General features: G+C 36.6%; 1 protein-coding gene across 3 annotated transcripts in view; it reads right to left on the reverse strand.

The window, feature by feature from the left end:
* LOC111868217 overlaps window positions 1-22,822 on the reverse strand; it is a 127,800-nt gene that overhangs the window by 25,728 nt on the left and 79,250 nt on the right. For all 3 annotated transcript variants that reach the window (XM_023858666.2, XM_033752957.1, XM_033752958.1), the window contains exons 4-10: window positions 19,920-19,970; window positions 17,668-17,777; window positions 14,157-14,273; window positions 12,542-12,613; window positions 10,200-10,385; window positions 5,373-5,548; window positions 2,416-2,489 (exon numbers count right to left, since the gene is read on the reverse strand). In XM_023858666.2, the coding sequence (XP_023714434.1) occupies window positions 2,416-2,489; window positions 5,373-5,548; window positions 10,200-10,385; window positions 12,542-12,613; window positions 14,157-14,273; window positions 17,668-17,777; window positions 19,920-19,970 (786 nt within the window). The remainder of the gene's footprint in view (window positions 1-2,415; window positions 2,490-5,372; window positions 5,549-10,199; window positions 10,386-12,541; window positions 12,614-14,156; window positions 14,274-17,667; window positions 17,778-19,919; window positions 19,971-22,822) is intronic.

Below are 22,822 nucleotides of genomic sequence, written 5' to 3' on the forward strand. Positions count from 1 at the left end.
AGACCGTAACACGATCACCGGCGNTAATTAAATGTATTAAATTTTAAAGAATTTTTATACTGACAATAATAGAGCTCATTGCGAGACATGATAATTTTTGCACCCAATTAGAAACTACTTTCTTGATATGGTCATTCAGTTAGTACCGTCCCTTTTTCGCCCTAAGCTTGTGTCTGATGTGAAAATTAAAATAGACTTTCAGCGTTGAGCCACATCAATGCTGAAGTTCTTCCAATGATTCAGTGTACACTGCAATTGCCAGCATCAAGGGGAATCTATGGAAGAAGAAGAACTTCATAACAATGTGTGTGTTGACAGCAGAGAAGAAGACAAAATGTTCTGGACTGAATGATGGCAAGCATTACCCAATTTAATTTCTATGCAGTCCAAGCCAAGGTTACATAATGAGAATACCATGAGATTCAATAGTTAGCTGAGAGATGGGCATGAGCACAAAAGCAGAGAATTACCCACTGCTGGGAGCCGCTACCTAGCAATGAGCAGTGAAGACTATAACAGAGTGAGACTTAGCATGTGCAATAGCAATCTATGGAGTGCATAGATCGGTGAAAACATTATAATCCTTTGTAGTTACAAGCTAAGAAAGTTCAATAAATCTAATTAAAAATCCAAACTCTGTATCTATTCACTAACACATGACAACTGTTATCAGAAGTTGGATGAAATAGATTTGACAAATTGGATTTGACTGAATCATGGGACTTATCGAATTGCGTATCATTGGATTGGAATCCACGTGATGGATAATCATGATGGATTCTAAACCCCTGGTAGCCACCTGAGGAAGGCCAGAGGCCAAGATGGTTGCCTGCCTAGAAAAGACAGATGTTAATCACAAAAAGCTAGAGGCCAAGATGGAGTCATATCCAGAAATGACTGAAACCTATCAGGAAAAGTTAGAGGTCAGGATGGAGACTAGTCAAGAAAAGACAGAAGGCATATCAGAGCACTATAAACTGGTATAAAGCATAAAATCATGCACCTTCTTATGCCCCTGCAGGCCCAAGCTTCATATATTCTACACAAAATCTCTAAATGAGCAACATATGAGCAGACTAATGGGTTGTGTCTGGTCACTAACAAGTAACGGTATCAAATAAAATAATGACAGTGAAGAGTGAGGCAGGAAGGATGTGGTAGAAATTGGTCATGACCTATTTTAAGGTACTGCTTCAGTATGTCTGAAGGAACTGATAAAAACCACATAAAATCTCAGTCCCAGAGAGCTAGTCTCTAGAATGAGGGAGAATAACTTTATTTTGTTTTAGATTTATATGAACTGGAAATGCTAGAGTCTAGTATTTGTCTATTTCAGTTTTACTAGCAAAAATTGTCTATACACATTTTATTTAACATAATAGTCATTTTTGGCAGTCCAAATTTCAATCTTTACTGTTCTACAAGTATACCTGGCCTTCTGCACTAAATGATTAATATAAACACAGTCTTTGGGCTAGCCCAAACTTAATCTTCACTGTGCATAATTCAATAGAACTTAGTGACATTAAATGACTCTTGCTGAATGTAATCACTGCACATAACTTACAAGATGCAGAGAGCAGTTAAAGGAAGGAGTTAAAGTTAATAAGTTACAAATTGATATAGAACTTAAACAAATAAGAGTACTGATTTGGAAAATGCTTTTATTTCTCAACATTATCTCCCTGTACATTGAGGTACTTGCCCCATCATTTCACAAGCCCCTGAAAACCAGCAGCATAAAATTCTTTGGGCTGCTGTCGGAACCAGGTAGTGACTTCCTTTACTACATCTTTGTCAGGAAAATGTTCGACCGAAAGATGATGTTTAAGAGGGCCGAACAAATAGAAGTCGCTTGGAGCAAGATGTCGGGGCTATATGGATGATGCTCGAGGACTTTGCACTTGAAATTTTGTAGCGTCTCATTTGTCTTGTTGGCAGGATGGGGACTCGCATTGTCATGCAAGAGCAACACGCCTTTGGTGAGGAGTCCTGGTTGCTTCCGTCGAATGGCCTTATGAATTTTCCTAAGGATGTTACAGCAGGAGTCAGCATTTACAGTTTGTCCTTGAGGCTGGAATGTGGTGAGCAGTATGCCTTTGCGATCCCAGTCACTGCCTGGTTCTGACAGCAGCCCAAAGAATTTTATGCTGCTGGTTTTCAGGTGCTTGTGAAACGATGGGGCAAGTGCCTCAATGTACAGGGAGATTATGTTGAGAAATAAAAGCATTTTTCAAATCAGTACTCTTATTTGTTTAAGTTCTATATCCATTTGTAACTTACTTATTGACTTATCTACGTGGCTTATAGCATCAGAAAAAAATTAATTTAAGTAATTTAATACTCTGTTTAGTACTCTTTTTCTGGCTGAAATATAAATATGCACTTCACATTAAGAGACATGAAACTACTTACCTGTTGGATCCGAGACCAACTCTTCCATTGCTATAGCCCATCGCTTCACCCTCTTTTCTGTTGGTATTTCAACCCTGAAAAAAATGGTGTTGAATTCAACTGTAGGAGATTCTGAAGGCAATATACCAAGTAGCGGAGATAATTATACAAGAATTTTTGTCATAAAATGTTCTTGGTGTATACAGAAATATTCCAGTTATAGCTAAAAAAAAGATTATGTAATGTGCTTTTATAAGAACATTTATCATATACTTCCAAGTCAAGTTTGACAAATCTTAGATGAGGATTTGTCAGAAAGTAAGTTTACAGGCATATATTGAGAAATGATTCACTGAATTCCATGTGGCAGTGTAGTATCACAACTTGGAACAAACTATTTGGAGTCTGAGGCAGTGAACTGAGATGTTGCATGATCAGACCTTCAATCTCCATTCTACAAAAGTCATGGGCCCTCTTCGATTAATTAAAGTAGAGTCCCAATTATCTGACTTAAACGGGAAAAACTGGTTGTTATATTAATAAAATTGTCAGATAATATGGAAGCTGGTAGGGGAGGAAGAGTGGAACAAATCACAAATTTAATGGAAATCTAGCGTTAAGTATGAAATCAGGTTTATTAATAATTATTCTACAGTAGAACTAATATAATAGAGTACAGAACTATTATTTAAAGGAATACAGTCCAACCAAATAACCTGAAGAATGGATTTTAAATTAATTAAATGCAACTTTTAGCATACATTATAACAAAATACAAAATTCTGTTTAAAATAATGAGTGATTGAAGTTCGTTTCCAGACTTTGCTTCTCTTCCTTGGGGCGAGGTCATACCAGCATCTCAGTAACATGACATCAGTAGCAGTTACCTCCCTTTCTTCTTCAACAAAAGAAAGTGCTGCTTCAAGAGCCTTGAAATATTTGTTATGATTCATTGTTTCCATTCTGCCTAGTCCCAGCCCCACTACTGTCATCATCTTCACAGCCATCCCAATTCACCAGAGCTATTATGCTGCAGTCAGTCAATTCTTGTAGCTTGTCATTCTCTGTCAATTCCTGCATATAATCATCATTCATTTACTCACATCCTGGAATTTGTTGTAACAAAGATACTGATAATCACAATTTTCTTGCGCCACTTCTTGCATATTTTCATCTTCCAAAACTAACTTTTTCCATGATCCTACCAGAGTTCGTGATTCAGTCTCTTTGCATGATTGTACAATCCAAAAAATAACATCTTATGGGTTCACTTTCCATAGCTTATCTAGCATACCATTTCCTTTGTCTGCCACCTCAATGAGCACAGTAAAAGTATACACTGATATTTTTTTCAATGCTTTAAGCATCCCCTGGCCCTCAGGCTGAAGAACTACTCTAATGTCCCCAATACCCAGTTTATCCTCATTAGGGTGAGATGACACATTATCAATGAAATGAATTGCTTTCTTTGGTAGGTTTAGCAGTTTTAAAAATTGCTTTGCTGAAGAAATAAATTCACTGAAAAAAACCAGCCTCTAACTCAGTTCTTTCCTGTTTCAATCACCAACTGTAACTCTCCCTAAACTGAGCTTGGATGCAGTTTTTACATGGAGTCGCCTTTGTCTACTCTCTTTAAGGCTTCAAAATTTGCTCAATTGAAAAACAAGCGTCTATCTTTTTTTTTTTTGCTTCTCAAACAATACATTTATGCTAAGGGGAAAATACAATTGGAAAAATAAAACATGATCACAGCATGTACAGTACAAACTTATATCAGTAGCATAGATGAAAAAACGAAGCTATGCCCATGGTAGTAGGTGATGCACTAACACAAAGCAGCCAGTAGGAGTAGGCAAAATAGTGTACATGAAAGCACAGCATAACACTATAAATAGCAGGTTGGATGGCTATGTCATATAAAGTGAAACATCAGATAAACAGAGGTTGGATAATTACTTACTATACTGTTTCACTGCTGATCCCATACTGTTACCAATTTTCAAGTCCGTCACATTCCAGATGTCTGTTTCCTAAGATGAAGCATTATTATGGATGTGGGAGTGGGGCATCAGTGATGACGATGATGGTTGTAATGGAGGAAGAGGAGGAACAACGGTGAAGGATAACTGGAAGAACAGGACACTCAATCCTATACACAAGGAATATAGAAATTCTTTATATTTCCATAACAATTTTTCAGTCTCTAAAGAACCCTGCAGAAAAATACTTTTTGAGTCATAAAATTGCAATGTATTAACTTCTTTTAGTATCATTTCTGTTTTATGTGGATTGATGGACAAAATTTCCAATCTCTTCTTTCTTCCTATCAATTTTTCTTTTGAATTTTTCTTGAATTTCTTCTCAATATTTCTCAATACCTCATTAAATCTCCATGTTATAGGTCATCCTGCAGGTTTTTCTTCCTTTAAATTTTAATTCTGAAGTCTTTTTCATATCATTCTTTATTCTTTTCATGTTGCCAAAGCATTGTAGGCATTTGTCTTCAAACTGCATTAACAAATTTTGAATTCCAAATCTTTTCTAGAATTTCTATTTTCAATTCTATAATACCAATTTTTCCCTCATTATTTCCAAACAATTTCATCTCCATTATTTTTATTTTGCTTATTTTCTCACTGAAGAGGTCCCCACAGAATTCAAGCCATCATCAATGCTGCAGGAGGGGTGAAATAGATTAAGACATAGCTTTGTGACTTACAGTAATATAATAGAAGCTGAAAATGCCAAATATGAACCCTAAAAACAATAGCTAATGGGGATCTGGTGAAGCTGTGACAGGTCCAGCAAGTCTATAAGTGAATATCAACAGCAGTTCCACAATAACGAGCTTTGGAATTGAGGATGGATTTATAAGAAAGATTCAGTGATCATTTTGAACTATATACAAGTACCTTATAAATTTACTTTCTTGCCTCATCTTGTAATGATATTCAAAATATTGTATGAATCTAACATACAATGGACTATTTATCTCCCAGAAAGTCTGGTCTTCAGAGATCCATGGGTTGGATGGCTGGGCTCCTGAGATGAATGGATCATACTCTGCATATGTTTCACAATGCTGAACCAGGTTGTCTAATGCTTGTGATACCTTAACACGGGTCCTCACAAGACAGCTCCGCAAGAAGTCCACCTGTAAACCAAACTTGATTCACAAACTGTAATCGCAGTTATGGTGCACAAGGATGAAATCAGTCTAAATCAGTATATACCAGCAGATTGAAACCTAAAGAAGCCCCATATATTTTGTTATCTAAATAAATCTTTCTTATACAGTATAATAACATACATAATTGATGTTCAAGATGATGTCCATTATGTTGAAGGCATGCTTGAAGTTGGTGTTTTAAGATTTTCAGAAATATTCTGAATGATGGCATATGGAATATGTGCAGTAAGCATGTGAGGTTTTCATGTATATCATATAGATTTCTCAGTATGGGATCATTAAGAATTTTATTTTTAGAAATCACCAGCTGCAGTTAAGGATAGCAATTACTGTTTTGAAACCGATAATTGAATAAGAGAGTTTCAGGCCGGCACATTATGGTGAAAGTTTCCAGAAGAATGAAAATCTTTTCAAATTTGTATGTGTCCACCTGATCCAATATGTGGACACAAGGAACACAAAGCAACGTTAGATACACACAATTAAGGGAGCGGCACACCCAACAGGACATGAAAACAGCCACAATATATAAGATAGGAAGAAAATAATCCTATAAAGTAATTCTACAACATCAGAATTCACAGAAATTAATAATGACAATGGCATGCCTTAATGAGTACTATTTGACCAAGTACACATTACACAGTGCAGTAGAATACTTTATGAGATGTGTTGCCTGAAGATGGCCCTATGTTTAAATATAACAGTAAGTATATAAATTAAATCATGATACCTAACATCATCATCAGATTCAAGGGTTGAGCTTAATAAATCCAATCCACCTGCATAAAAATTTTTACATCCTCTTCTGTAGATGATAAATCATGCATCCTCTTGGAATATACTCCTAACAGTCTCTTGGTACCTTGTTTTTGGTTGAGGCCACATTTAGCACTGACATAAGTGATCATTTTCCATATGCAAAATCCTCTAAAACATCTCTTCTTATTTAATGATTCTCTGAAATTGTAATTGTTGTGGCCCCAAGTGTGATTCAACATGATTAAATCCAGGTTTATAGTAAAACATGTAAATTAACTGAAATAGTATTTAAATCTTTCAAATTGTACATTGTTACCTAGAGTAAATATGGGCTTAGTGGGACATCAGTTTATTACAATCCATTGTGTTTAATGTGGCAAAGCTTTAAAGTTGTGCTATTTTTAAGACACAAATTTAACAGTGTCATGACGTAAAGTACAAGGGCTATTTGGAAAGTAACCTTCGTTTATTTTAGGCAAATAATGTCGGAGCAGGGAGGAGCTTGCGCATGTGAGGTAGGGTCACTTGCTTCATTGCCTTGTAAACCATCACTTAACTGCTGGTCCCCTAGTGTTTGTACTTGTCTTTACAGAGTGAGTTGTAGTGTGTCCTGCTGTTGATAATTCACCAGTGTCAAATTCATGCTGTTATCCGCTTTCTTCACACTAAAACATGAGTACTGTGGAAATCAATCATGATTTATGGGCGGGTCACGGCTAAAATATAACGAGTGAAGGAACTGTAAGACAATGGTGTAAATGAAGACCTCAGATCTTACACAATGGTGTAGAATGTTCAAAGATGGGTGAACAAATGTTCACGATGAAGAGCAAGTGGTCGGATATCTGTAGTGACTGATGATCTTGTTCAAAGTGTTAAAAATATGAAAGAGGGCTCTTCACAATTTCAGAACTTTCATATGAATTTCCATACATTTCACTCGCTGTTCTGTATGAGACTATCGTAAGGGCCATGCCATAGCTCAAGCGGTTAGTCGCTGGCTTCCCAACACGGCAGCCCAGGTTCAATCCCGGGTCTGATCAAGTGGGATTTGTGGTGGACAAGGTGGGGCTGGGGTAGGTTTCCTCCGAGTACTTCGGTTTCCCCTGCCAATCTTCATTCCACCAATTGCTCCACAATCACCCTCACCTATCATCTGGGGCTGGTACAACAGGCCAGAAGTGGCCACAGTACAAGGGACTTAGTCCCACGCCACTAGCAATAAAAAAAATGAGATAACTGTAGTTAGGCTAGGCCATTATAAGTCTTGAACAACATGGGTTCTGAAAACGCTCAAGGATGTGCACTAAATGAACGATGTGCACTAAATGCAGAGTGTGACATCAGCATCGACATTTTCAGAGCAATACCACAAAGATGGTGATTAATTTCTCAATCACATCCCACAAGAAACCTGGGTTCCATTTGTGAATGTTGAAACCAAAGAAGAATCAAAGCAGTGGATGCACACACATTCAGTAACAAGCCAGAAAATTTTAAACAAACATTGTCTGTCAGGAGGCAACTGTTTTCTGACACAAGAAATGATTGCTGATGGTGGAATTCATGTAACAAGAGACTATAATAACTTCATAAGTAGGTTACAAAACACTAAAAAACTGCGTATGGCCATTCAGAACAAAAAGATGTGGAATGCTGACATTTGGTGCAGGGTTCCTCCATGATAATGGGGTCCAAATACAGCTGCACATATTTGAGAACAGATGAAACTTTTAAACTGAAAGGTGTTTGACCACCCATCTTACAGCCTTGATATTGCTCCAAGTCACTACCATCTATTTACATATCTGCAGAGCTGGTTGGTTGAGAGCACATCATTTCAACAGTAACAAGAGCTGGAAGAACATGTCAAAACGTTGATGAGCTCACAGGCAGCAGACTTTTTTACACAGGCATACTAAAACTTATTCCCTGATACAAGTGCCTCAATTCTGGCAGCGACTATGTTGACAGGTAGCTTAAGTATGTGCGTATTTTTTGCATATAATATTTTTTTTCTCATTGCTTGTTTTGTTGATAGCTCACCAGAGGTGACTTATTGGATATCCCTCATATGTATTTATGTTGTAACAGACCACATTTTCATGCAGTTTTCATTCACATTTTCATATAGTGATATGAGTTATGTACTATAATTTGTTAGACCTTAAAGTCATGTACATTACATAATATTCATTACCTGTCTGCCTAAGAATTATGATTTCTTATATAGAAAGTAAAGCTGTTCAGACAAATTTGATATTTTCTGATATTAACATGTTCTTGATGATGAGTAAGGAAAATATTGTATTTACATTAATTCACATACAAGGTTTGTCCGGAAAGTAATGCAATTAAGTTCGTAAAAAAAATTATTCAAGATAACGTTACAAACGTTTAAATCCCCTTGGGCATCCACACACTTTTGCCAGCGACTTTTCCATGCACGGTATGCATCCTGAAAGGCGTTGATGGGGACCTCGTTTAGAGCCTTTGTCATGGCGGTTTGTATCACTTCAATGGTTCCAAAACGGGTTCCTTTCAGGGCGATCTTGTTCCTTGGGAACAAAAAGAAGTCTGTGATCACTCGTGATCGTCAGTCAGTTGTTCTTGTGGTTGTCAGGCAACAATTTGAGGACCAACTTAGCACACACTTTCCTCATGTGCAAATTGTCGGTAACGATGTCGTGCACAGTGGTTTTCGGAATACTGAGAGTCTCTGCTATCTTCCAAACACTCATGTGCAAATTGTCGGTCACGATGTCGTGCACAGTGGTTTTCGGAATACTGAGAGTCTCTGCTATCATCTGAACACTCATTTGATGATTGGTATTTAAAAAATCAGGAACACATTTTTGTCACGTTTGCTGGTTGACGGTTGTCCAGAGGCGGGTCATCCTCCACCATTTTTAAACAACTTCAACCACCTGGAGACTTGAGAGAATAGGAGACAGCAGAGTCCCCGTAGGCTTCCTGAATCATTTGGTGGGTGTTGGCGAGGCTTTTGTTCAGTTTACCACAGAACTTGATCGCGTAATGATGTTTGATAGTTTTCTCCATTGCGTGTCGTGACACAGGCACTAACAGGAGGTTCATGGAAACAGCAATCCTTATGCTTCCAGAGCTCAGAGCAGACTGAGCTTGGAAGCGTTGTGAAGCTAAGAATCCCCCCCACCTTTCCCAACTGGCCCGAACACGCTGCGACCAGGAGGAGCGGCGGGAGAAAACAAATTGCATTACTTTCCGGACAAACCCTGCACATGCTGAAGTCTATGAAATCAAAATTTGCTGAACATTTCCACAAAGAACTTTCCCCATTTAAATTTCAGAAAAAACAGCTTATGTCAAGAATATAAGTCTGCCTCATGACTTAAATGGAATCCATTCTGGTCAGCACTGAGATAGACAGGCGTCCACATTTCAGACATACGAATCTGTCACCATTAAACGGCATTAATAAAATAAATTCAGTTTAGTCATCTGAATGAAAATACAAAATGTATGCAAAAGTATACTCACGAAAATAATCACTACAACAGGTGGAAATGGCCTGCATAGGTAATCAACAGGCCACACATATGCCAACATACTCGTACATGTCATACATCTGCATTGTAATTACTTCCAGACAAACAGCATGAAACACATTTCTTTAACATGAATGCATTAAGACTTTGAAGAGAAATTCTTCAAATTATAGCTGCATGCTCTTATACTTTTATTAAATATCTCATTTTGAATGTAATATACACACATAATACAAAACTTTAAAGACATATGCTATATAACAAATGAGGTTCAGTTCCAAAATCCTATCATTGGTGTACCATACAACAGTATGGTTTCATTTTACCTCACGTTTAAGATCTTCAGGCATCTTTTTCTTAGCACGACATCCACCTTTGCTTCTGTCGGGGACTGGGACTGGTTCTAGAACACTCAGGTACCCTGGAGGGGGCCGATACACTCGCCAGTATGCTCGCTCCTGGCTGTCACTCACGATTTTGTCACCCTTCTTGCGCTCTTTTGCTAAGCGGACCTATCAGAAATTTTATCATTGCAGTGATGATGACATTAAAAGTGTCGCAAAATACAATTTAAATATTATCAATGTAGTTGTGTGACAAATTAGTGGGATAGTACAAGTTTTCAATTACAAATAAAATAAGACATAATAGTTTTCAATGTTATAACTCCAAGAACTCAGAAACAGCAATAATCTTAAGTCCAGACCCAACACACACATGTACAAGTACAAGTAGATGCACAGTAAATAATATCTTTAGGTTCTGATGGGGTTTGTTATTAAATAGGTGATAAGTATGTAAATGTGTCTCATATACTTACACACATGCACATGTGTTTGCATGTGTACACTCACATTCGCCCATCAAATTACTTGTGCACGCGTGCGCAGAGAGAGAGAGAGACTGTTCTTGCACCCAGCATCGTCTCTCACTTTCTAATCTCTGTTTCATTCACTTTCTCTTTCCTTGTCTATAGCAAACACAAAAGGTTTTCTGAGACTTGACAAGTTTCAGCATTTCTGTTAAAGAGCTGAGTTTCATATTTTACTTCAGTCTTGTTGATGACAATCTTGATTAATTTAATTTATGTATTGATGCTATCACAATATCAATCCATAATAATCCTAGTTATGCAGAAATAGAAATAATGAGATTACTTAAACTGTTGAGACAACAACCAACACTGTGCACCAAATTAGTTCTCTTTGCAGTCACACTGACAGTACTTCCTTCTAACTTCCTTTACTTTAATAAGGTGAAGAAAATATCTATACTGTCTATTGCCATCTGAGATGATGTAGCTCCAAATAACTGAAATAAGAAAATCTTAAATTATATATTACGTTGAATTTTTATCTATACTCCAAAAACAACTAAAGCTTCATTCTAAAACATACATAGATTTCTTTAGTTATGAGAGAGGCTTTGACAAAGTGATACAGACCAAACGCTTGGGCCTTTTAAAGAAAAAGGATATTTATAAACCTTGAGTAAAAATATTAAAAATATTATATAGTGGTGAAAAAAGTCAAGGACAGACTTTGGTGTCAAAAAATTGTCAAAGATTTTATGTGTGAGCCTATTCATGGTGGGTAGGAGGATGAAGAAATGCCTGAAAGTGATCTGATAATGTGAGATCTGAGGTCCTTAGGGAAGTGTCAGTGTAGAATGCTATCTCTTCTTCAGGGACGAAGTCAATTTGGTCCTGAATATAAGGGCAATATATTCTTAAAAAATGAGGGTAAATTTCTACCAGACTACATAATGTTACACCTCACAAGATAGTGCTCTTTGTTTGAAAATACTGTCATGTGTAGGTTGGTACGCATGACGAAAATAACGAGTCCTATCTTGGATGAGTGGATTTATTAACACTTCGGTTACACTGTCTCTCTTAATTACAATCAATATAACGCTATCGCTGATTTGCACAATTTCCAGTTCAGCACTGCACATGCACTACAATTCTGTTTCCACTACTACTCTGTCAGAATCAGATCCCAGCACAGAAACTATCACTATGAAGTCTTCTTCTTGTTTCATCTTCAATCACTCTGGAACCTTCGGAACTAAAATTCTTCTGGACTTGTAAGATTTGAGGCTTTCACGGCGGTGACTATGAAGAAAGCAGTCTTCTGGGATTTGGCACCGTGTATATGTGGTGTTAACCGACGTTTCGGAGGAACGTATCGCCTCCATCTTCAGGGTAGAAGAAAAAATATAAGAATTATTTTTCTACCCTGAAGATGGAGGCGATACCTTCCTCCGAAACGTCGGTTAACACCGCATATACACGGTGCCAAATCCCAGAAGACTGCTTTCTTCTGGACTTACTCATCCAGCTTACGACTGACTCGTAACTGCCCCTGAGCTACTTCAGTTACTGCATTCTGCACAGACACCACAGAAAACACTGTCTCTATTGTTGATGATGTCACCGCTTAAGCAGAAATGTGTTTACTGAGCCATTGCTTAGAAATGGGTCGCATAACCCTGTGATTCTACTGTTGCGTGGTGCAGGCCACATAGAAAGAACAGCCTCATCTATTGTCGCATAATCTAGCAACGGACTTTTCACAAGAATCTGTCTCTGAGGGAACTTGTTTACCAACCCTTTGCCTAGCAATGGGTGTACATGTAACAGTATATATGCAGCCATAACATATACCTGTTCCTCTGCCTGCATGGATATAAAGTCCCATTTGTTCTGCAAGTTCTTCTTCAAACTGGCAAGCGCTTCCTAAAACACAAAAGGGCAAAAAATAAATGTGCTCCCGTGTCTAAGCATCATACTACAATGATATATATATGGAATGTAGAAGTAAAGTGAATGCATTCTTAACCCTAGCACTAAATGGAGAGGAACTGTCTAATTCATGGTCACTTTCAGAGCTTGTCTGGATTCTTAACACTTTGTGGACCGGCAATTTAAATATTTATATCACACTGGGGACCGGGATTATTAAACCTACTATCCTAACATGTGCACTGTTCACTTTAAAAATTAATATAATATCTCCCTAATTAATTTTATGAACTAAAATTTTTGGAGAACACTTACTAATGCTCCTAGAAGTGCTTGAGAGTGTGATATTTCTGGAAACATTCCCCTTTGTGAAGTGGCATTACACAGAGCTTGCAATGTAAACATATTCCTTTTTTTGTGAACTGTGCAAACACAGCAGTGCCTAGAAGGATGCTTCCCCTAGGAATGTTCACTCTTCACAATTTTCACGAGGCTATGTTTCCGCATATCACCCGAGAGTCGCCCTGGAGGGTCCACATGAGGCCTGCGTGGGGTGGGAGTTGATGGGCCCGGTTGCACTAAGTTTGTGTCTGACCCTGGTTCTGCCGCCACTATCTGGTCTGTATCCCAGGCCTTTGCCACATTCATCAGAAATGCTTTGTATTTCAATTTCGAATCAGGGTTTAGATTTTTGTGATTTTTTTAGATTTTTTACTGTCCCCGCAATGTTATTACCCCCATTATCGTTGGAGCTACTGTCACTTTTACTGTCTGTGGCCATAATTCTTTGTTCTTCCGTCACTGCCGCTCTCTGAATCACAATGACTACGCGTCTTATAAGGCAGGTCAGCTGGCTCATTGGAGAAGAATTTGTCCTTGTCCATACCCCACCACTAACTACTGGCTGATACATATAGCTTGAAGAGCAGCAAAGCATTTTCCTTTACAGTGGGTTAAGAAAACAGCGAGATCAAGTTACTGACAAGTAAGCAAACATTCCAGAGTTTTATTTCGCAGTTGCGTGCAATTTGGGTGGTGCCAGAGCAAGGTATAGTGTGTTACAACCTAACGTGTCCTAAAATCATGATATTGCACGACTGGTCTGCCACATTTAAAAGCCAAAAGCATATCATGTGACCAGTCCTCAAAGTGTTAAGTTACTAGCACATATATGCTATTAATTACTTAGTAGTTATTTAGTTCATAATTTGGTTTCTGCTCTTATCTACAAAATCAAACTAGAGCCCATCCAGAGAGGTGAATATCTTGTAAAAACAATTACAACTGTGTATATAAATATCTTGTCAGGGAAAAACAGTAATTCATATGAGAAGTGAAAAGAGACAAATTTTCATATTGGGCAACAAAAATCTAATGAGGACTGAGGTTATCACAGCTGTGGCTTACGCTCTGCTTGGATGTGATGCCCTATAAGCCTAATGCCGTACTTCTACCTTGGAGGTGGAGGCAGCAAAACGGTAATAATCTACCGATTTTATGACATAATATCCCAGGAGACAGCAATCTTCAAACTCACCATTTCATACTCCTCCAGGCCATGGCGCTGTTTGTTGCGAAGTGTCCGCTTTACCAAATAGATAGCATATTCAATGTTGTCAGGACTACGATGTTGCCATGGCCAATAGTAAGGGGTCTGAAAAATAATAATTATATTTTGTTACAACCTTGTTCATAAGCATAGGACTTCAATGTCTTCAAGGGTATGATCTGACAAGTGAAAGTGTTCTCAGTTTTGCTAAGTGTCTGATTAATCTTGAGAAAATAACGTTACTGGTGTATTACTGGCTCAAACATAAAGAATACACTACGGAGAAGTTGTGTCTGTCAATACACTCCATTTTTCTCCTCAGTCACCTTCCCATACCTTACATTAAAATTCTGTTATGTGCTTTCACTTCAAAAACATGGAAAATATGGAAATCAGAGAAGAGTTCTAGGTTAAATTTTCAAATAGATTTGCAGCTTTGGAAATCTTGCCTATAATATTATCTATATTTATAGATCGATGTAACTGTCTTTGTTTTATTGACTCGTGCAATTTTGTATATGCATGTTGATGTATCTGTATTCAAAAGGACTATTTACACATCCTGGTTTGTTAACCTGTATGGATACATATGGAAAAATAAAGAATGAATGAATAAGAACATGAACAGTCGCTAGTCACATGAAGATAAAAAAACTGGCTGTTCAAAATAAAGCTCCCAATAACAGCATAACTATGTAAGTCAAAAGAATATTAGTGAAATGGAAAAGCAGTTATCAATAGCAGTACAGGAAGCAGCATTTGAGATAATTTTTGCGTGTTTAAATTCCTCACTGTTTAATACATAATGTATTCCCAGCATTTTATGGAACCTGAAGGTTCATTACCGTGTTCACAAGAGCCCTCCACTGGTCCCTACTATCCTGAGCCTGATCTATCCAATCCATACCATCCCATCCTATCTCTCTAAGATCTATTCTAATATTGTCAACCCACCTACGCCTTGGTCTTCCCTGTAATATACTCGTGTGTGTATATATATATAATATACAATGTATTATCGATTTTTATCTTTATTAATTTTTATTCTTTATCAAATGTCCCATTTAATGAAAAAAAATATTATGGGAAGCCTAATCTATGCAGTCCACAAATAACTGTACTGCAGCACACAAAAAGTCTTCTAATTCTTCTCCAGGCATTGCTAGGTATAGGCTCCCAACAACTCTGCTTCTATAATCACATCCTCACTAGATGGCGGCTTGCTTGAAACTATCTCATGATGCCAACAAATTGGCTTCAGAATCAGAGTCGGCTACTTTACTGGCAGTTTATCGCCAATCAGCGCCTTGATGCTTATGGCAGCTTTCTTTTTACAACTGAACCCATACCATCATAGTCCTCGTGTAACATCCTCCTCTTTGATGAGAGAATGTGTTGAGATGGCCTCAAGTGGTATGATATACATACCAACTTTCATGAAGATTGGCTCGGATCTTCAGGTGATGTTAAGGTAATTACCTGGAGCATCTGAGAGGCTTCAGTGTTGGTATTACTAATGGAAAGGAATTATGATAATATGCCATTGAGATGACCTCCGATGTTATGATATATGCATACAGAGCTTCATGACGATTGGTTCAGGAATTCAAATAATATCAAGGGTTTTAACTGAATTTGAGAGGCTGTAGCTTTGGTATTATTGTTGAGAGGGATTTCTTATGTAAGCCGTTCAGGTGGCCTCAGATGGCATATATACATACCAATTGCCATGACGATCGGTTCAGGCATTTGAGTAATATTATGGGTAATCCCATTACCTCAACAATTCGATAGGCAATGGTGCTGACATTATTGATGAGAGGGATTTATGATGTATGCCATTTAGATGGTCTCAGGTGGCATGACATATACATACCAAGTTTCACGAAGATGGGTACAGGCCTTCAAGCAATATTATGGTTTTTTGTCAGAAATTTTAAAGGCTGTAATGTTGGTATTGGTGATAGGGGGAATCTGTGAAATTCACCATTGAAATGGGCTCGGGTGGCATGATATACATATTAAGTTCCATGGCATTCGGTTCCGGCATTTAAGTAACATTAATAATGTTAATGCAGGAAGTAGTAAGGTACAGAAAGAGCTGTAAAACATGCCTAGCAAGAATGGCCAATGAAAGAGAGGAGGAAGTTGCAGGTCAGCTTCTTACAAAATTGTGTTAAACATTCCTGTTTCAAAGTTACTCCCTGTGTGGGTGATATGTTGGGCATTATTAATGCAGACTCTGTTCAATAGGTCAACTGCAGATAAATACTCTATATTCATTACCTAATAGGACCAAAGTAGTTAGTCTAGTAGTAATGCTCTATACTTCCATTTTGGAGGTGCTTGGTTCAAATCTTGGCCAAGATAGCAGCTAGCCTGAGTTTTGCATGGGTTCCCTCAATCCTTCCATGCAAGTGCTGGATAATACTTCATTTAAGCCTTGGCTGTTTCCATCTAATGCCTCACCTGTCATCACACCATCCAGCTCTACATGGTCTCAATACTGAAAACTTTTCCTTAAAAATTCACTTAATTGATGGTAGATTTTTTTATATACTCACCAAACTGGGCAGGTCAATCAAAATGTGTTTCATTGAACTACACATGAAAATACACACAAATATTTGTGTAATGCATTTTCTGTTCAAAATTATTTAAAACGAGGACATTTTTACTGCCATTACTCTTTAACATTTCTTATGAAAGTCAAAGATAATTTTGGGTAATTAAAAATTAATGGAAATTGTTAACTTCTGATCTAGATACTGAATACTAAAAACAAAACACAGAAATTTTATTATGAGCTTCTAAGAAGTCTGCTCTGGAAATAATTTGGAAAACAATTATATGTCCAGATGCCTACACCAGAATGTGGAGAAGATTATTATGTAAGGTAGCTGGGCTAATTGAACATATGTACAATTTCCAAGAGGGTCTTCCAGAAAAGTCAGAATTAGCCCAACATGCCTATGAAGGCAGTCATATCATTTGGTAGGCTATGATGAAGCAAGGATTTTAGGAACTGAATAGTTTCAGGTCTGTGCATTCTTTACCACACTGTACATTTTTTCTGTTATCTTCCTTTGACAAAGCCTGGTCTCAGGTATTTATATCTGTAGTTATAGGGACTTACGAGTAGGTTGTCCAATTATTGAGGTTAGCTCTTTCTAAGAGACCCAACACAGTAGATGTCTCCACCCTCACCTACAGAAACAGATCCAGTTTCCGAAATCTTGTGTTTTCTAGTTTTACAGTAACAGATATGGATAAAGTCCAAAATCCAAATAATTCTGAATAATATACATCATCATCAGAACCCTTCAGGATCTACTAAGTAACATGTATAAACTAGAAAATTGTCTAATTATGTAATATCCTACATTTCTGCTTCTTAAATCCTCCTTAGGCCCCAATATGTTTCTGAACACTTAGTATTAACCACAGTAAAACTAAGGTTATGTTTTCCTAAAGAATATCAAATGATGTTTGGACTTACCTGGAAGCGATAAAGTGAACTGTCATCTTTGACGACCAGATTTTTTGAATCACTGACAGGAAAAAAGTACCCATACTGGCAGAGTTGGCTACCTATGTGGACAGCCTCAACTATAACACACAATACTACAGTTACATGTATGTCACAACACAGATGTGCAAAATTTCAAGTACATGCTATTGTATATTGTTATGAATTCTTTCACGGTTCCTGTGAGCGATTTAAAACTAACTTTCCAAGTTTCAGCTTTCTTTCAACAGATGATGGTCTTTTGGCTGGATAATAAATTTTATGATCTCATCAAAACTGAAGGTTCATCACTGCCCTCACAGAATCGCACTGTTGGGCCATATGCCAAGCCAGTTTCATAAGATGATATCTTATTCCTCTTTATTATTCTTCCACTGATGTCTAGGTTTCCCAAATTATATCTCTCCTGGGAGTCCTCATCAATATGTTACATGCAGTTTCTATTTTATGTGTGTTACATGGCCTCTGCCCTGAATATTAAAATTTTCAGCAATACAGCAGATCAGGTTACTATGCACAGAGATATGTGTAGGCTATGCACATAGAATATGTGAAGCTGTGACAGATAACATATAACATCACATGTACCCCATTATTATGTATGTTCCCACTAGTTGAGTGCTTGCCACTTTTGTACCAAAGTGACTAGTAGGAATAGTAACGGGGCACATAAAAACAACAACGATAACAACACACAGTAATTCATGGGGCTTAATAAAACAACACAGAAAACACAGATGCTGCAAGAAGAGAATAGTAAACGGTAAGATAAAGAGTTATATTCTGAAGCAAATGTATTACAATATGAATGATGAAAATGCAATAACAATGGAATATTTTAACATAAGAACTAATGCAGTATATCTGTTTCAACAAGCAAATGGTTGCCTGAGGATGGCCAAGTAAGGCCAATACATGTAGCAGTTTAATTGTAATTTTAATGTTATTTTAAATTAATGTCGAATTGTAAACAAAGTTGCATTAAAGACGGAAGTGTGTGTAAAATGATTCATGGCATGATTATGTTTCTCACTTTTTTGGTAATATCTTCAGTTCCTAGGAACAGATGATGAAAGTCCAAGAATTTGTAATAAAAGTTAATACAAATCAGAGTAGATGCATCTTAATATTAATGGTACTTCAGTTTATTTGCAGCAGCTACATTCCTTGATTGGAGAATTTTCAGTTCATACTCAGAAATTCAAAATAATAGTGTTGTCTGAAATTTTCAGAGTTGTAAATTTTATTCTGTTGTTTCATTGCATGAAGTATGACTGCAGACAAGTAATGTGCCTGCAGAGATGCTGATAAGGCAATCCCATAAATCAGTGGTAAAAAAATCAATGACTTTCTCATGTGGAAAAGAACCACTGTCAGAAGGTTCTCTAACCACGTGTGCAGCAAAGTGAACTACCTTGTAATATGTCACAGACCTTTTTGAAACCATGGACAGCTTCAAATTAACAGTTTGACTATAATGAGATACAGCACATATTCAGTTGTAAAGAAAAAGAGCTGAAAATTTGTCCTTAGTTTGTTCAAGGGACTGCTTAAATCACATGCTACTTAACCCAATATTTACTGGGGGTAAGAGCCATGTGAATACTGAGGTTTCAAAATTATCCATTGCAGTATTAGATTTGAAATGTAGAGGCAGGAACACAATGCAAATAATCTTCTTAAAGATTTTTGTATTGTGTGAGGTATGTTTAATGTACATGACATATCAAGAGTTGACTCTATTTTAGTTTTGAAGTGACTGTCATTATGCTGACAGATATTTTTTAGTTTAATTTCCAAATTTGTGCCACTGGAAGGGGTAAAACATGAAAATATTTTGATATTAAACTTATGAAGTAAAGGTGTGTAATTAATGAAGCACCACATCATGAAGACATATGGGGACATGAAGTCACAGCTCCATTCATTTTTAGCCTTGGCATTACATGGAAATTAGTCATCAACTTCAAGCCCTGGCTGCTTTACTTGGTTAGAGAGCCCCTGGTACCCATTGGATAAGAGGCTGAATGGACCCAAGTTCCTGTCTGGACACTGTGGAGAAGAGAAAAATTCTTGCCCTGTCAGGATTCAAAACTTTGGCCATCCACCCTGTAGCCCATCGCCATACCAACTGATATTAAACTTGTATTCTGACCAAATATTATAACAGTAATCAAATACTGTGAAATAACTGAAAAAGTTAAGAGGATAATATTTGTTACCTGATTCTTCTATGTTGAGGCGCTCCATCAGCCATTCAATAAGGTCATAGCCTGAAACAACAGGTGCATGAAAGTAAAATGCAGTTATTATATCAAATGAGTGAAATACATACACGTAGCATGATGAAAGGGATGAATACAAAATTTATATGTTTCAAAATTATGGTAGCAGAGCACAACAGACTGACTAAGAGAATTAAACGAGGTTCAATGATTATACAGGCTCAGACTCAATCTATTTGAAGAAGTCAATCCTTGTGGTGTGATGGTATTCTGAATGTAGGTATCAAGACAACATAAAACAAGAGCTTTCTTCATTTTTTGTTGTCTCCATCCCCTTCCTCCTCTTATTCTGTTTCTTCTACATTCTCCATCTTCCTTCCTTTCCCTTCCTATCTGTTTCTGGTTTTCTTCTTTCTTCCTCATACTATCATCATTATCATCATCTTTTTCCTTCAGTTGTGTGTTTAATATGTAAAAGTGTTACAAAATAAGGTGGAAATGTCTGGAGAGGAAATAGTTGTGGCCTATTTTTACTATCCTGGATTTTACCTATGAATAGTGAGGAAAGCCATATGAGATGACGAGATATTAAATTCCCCGCTGGGATTTGAACGTGCAAGACAGATGTGTTGCCCATTTGGTCTTCTGAGTTGGCTCTGAAGATGAAAGGAGTATAGTTCTGGTATTTAGAAGTGACAGTCCAGGAAAAGCTGCGCAGTGGATGGGCAGGTCCATTCGTGAAAGTTGAGGGGTGTTGTGATTAGTCATTCGTTTGTTTTCAGTGCGAGCAGACATCTCAAGTTCAGGTAAAAGCATTCTTCCTTGTACAGTCAAGTTAAAAAGTTTTGACTCTTTGAGTCGTATTTGAGTGTATTAGTCTCTATTTACTGTATTAATATTTTATTTTATTGTTTATTTTTATTCGTTGACTTTCTATTTTGTTTATTTATATTTGTACATTTTTTCTATCTCCTTTAACATACCACCTACACGAAGTAAACTGAGTGGAAAAGTGTTGCATTCACAATCAAGAGAAACTGTTAGTAGTGTATATACGTATATGAAAAAGGCTGGGCCTCAGCAGACGCTGAGCAGTTCAGTGTGAAAGGGGGAGATCTCTTCAAGGCTTCCAAAAAAGGCACCTTCAACTCATTTATTTAAGGGCTGAGGAAAATATGGCTCAAAAAATCTGATCAATTGTAATGTTAAGATGTTATTAACAGTGATAAGGTCTTTTATAAATTTTAATTCATAACACACTGAAAATGTGGTAAAATAATGAAAAAGTAAAAACCCAGATGGTGAATTAAAATTAAGTTTCATGAAGCAAACAGAGAGTGGTATGAGATGTATTCAGGCAAGCAGAAAAAAAAAAAACTTATTTTGATAAAATCTATATTTCAGCATCCTTTAAATAACTGGTAACTCCTCCTGGGCGATTTCCTTGTAGTTTACTTGATCACTGTCAGAATTTTACTAAGTAGTAATGGCAAAATAGCTATCTAATTAACTATTAATAATAAAAATTGTAAGTGGTTAAATTTTATTCTATTCTGAATACCCCACGGTAATCAGTATAATAACAACAACAACAACAACAATAACAATAATTCAGTTCTTTCTTTTTATGCACCGAGTCAACAGCTACAAGGCCAATTCCAGATACAGTACAGTGTAGATACACATAATTACATTATGGACAAACATAATATAAAGTCAAAGACAAATCAGAAGCAAGCAATGGAGGGAAAACACATTAATGCAGAGAAGTAAACAAACAAAGCAATTATAGTAATAATAATAATTTCACTAACACAAATATAAGATGTTACTGAGAACTGAGAAATGAAAAGTATAAAAATTTCGGAAGAAAAATGATAATTTGATTCAATTCAATTCTTGCTTATATATGTGCAAACTTAACAGCTCAGACACCAATTACAAAGTTAGCACGAGTAAGTAGGACACAAAAATAACTAAAACACAAAATACAAAAGAAGGCAATCTGTATAATAGCAACACTTTAATAATAATTCCATGAAATATTAAACTTATTAATAAGTGTGAAAAGTAAGATAAGTACATTTCCAGTGGTTATGCTTTTATGTGGCAAGAAAGTACTATACACATATATATTCACACATAGAAATTTCAATTTCAGTTCAATTATCAAGTTAAATTCTTTATTATTTATGTGCTGAGTCAACAGCTGCACGGCCAATTACAGACAGAGCACAGTGTAGATACAAGTAATTACATTATGGACAAACACTACATAAAGTCAAAGACAAATTACAGGCAAGCACTGGAGGAAAACAATAACGCAGACAAGCAGACAAACAAATAATAATAATTTCATTAACATAAATCAATAATGGAGACAAGTAAACAAACAAACAAATTATAATAATAGCAATAATAATAATTTCATAACATAAATCTAATTGTTATTGAGAACTGAGAAATGAAACGTATAAATATTTAATTGAGAAATGAAAAGTATAGATTTTCAGATAATAATAACAATAACTCAAATAATTCTTACTTATTTGTGTGCTAACTCAACATCCAAATAATTCATTTCAATTCTATACTATTTATGTGCCGAGTCAACAGCTACAAGGCCGATTACAGACACAGCACAGTGTAGATACAGGTAATTACATTACGGACAGACACAACAATATCAAAGACAAATTACAGTCAAGCACTGGAGGAAACAAAACATTAAAACAGCAAATAAACAAACAAACGAAGATGAAGAGTGGTAACAAGAACATGGTAACTAAGAACTACATAACACAGAACATAAGGAATATGAACAAATATTATTAACAATTTTAGGTTAATGAGTATAAATGTGGTTGAGCGGAACGGCCCCGAATGCAAATATGTCGAGA

This window comes from Cryptotermes secundus, unplaced genomic scaffold (assembly GCF_002891405.2).
Source record: "Cryptotermes secundus unplaced genomic scaffold, Csec_1.0 scaffold146, whole genome shotgun sequence".
NCBI classification, from domain to species: Eukaryota; Metazoa; Arthropoda; class Insecta; order Blattodea; family Kalotermitidae; genus Cryptotermes; species Cryptotermes secundus.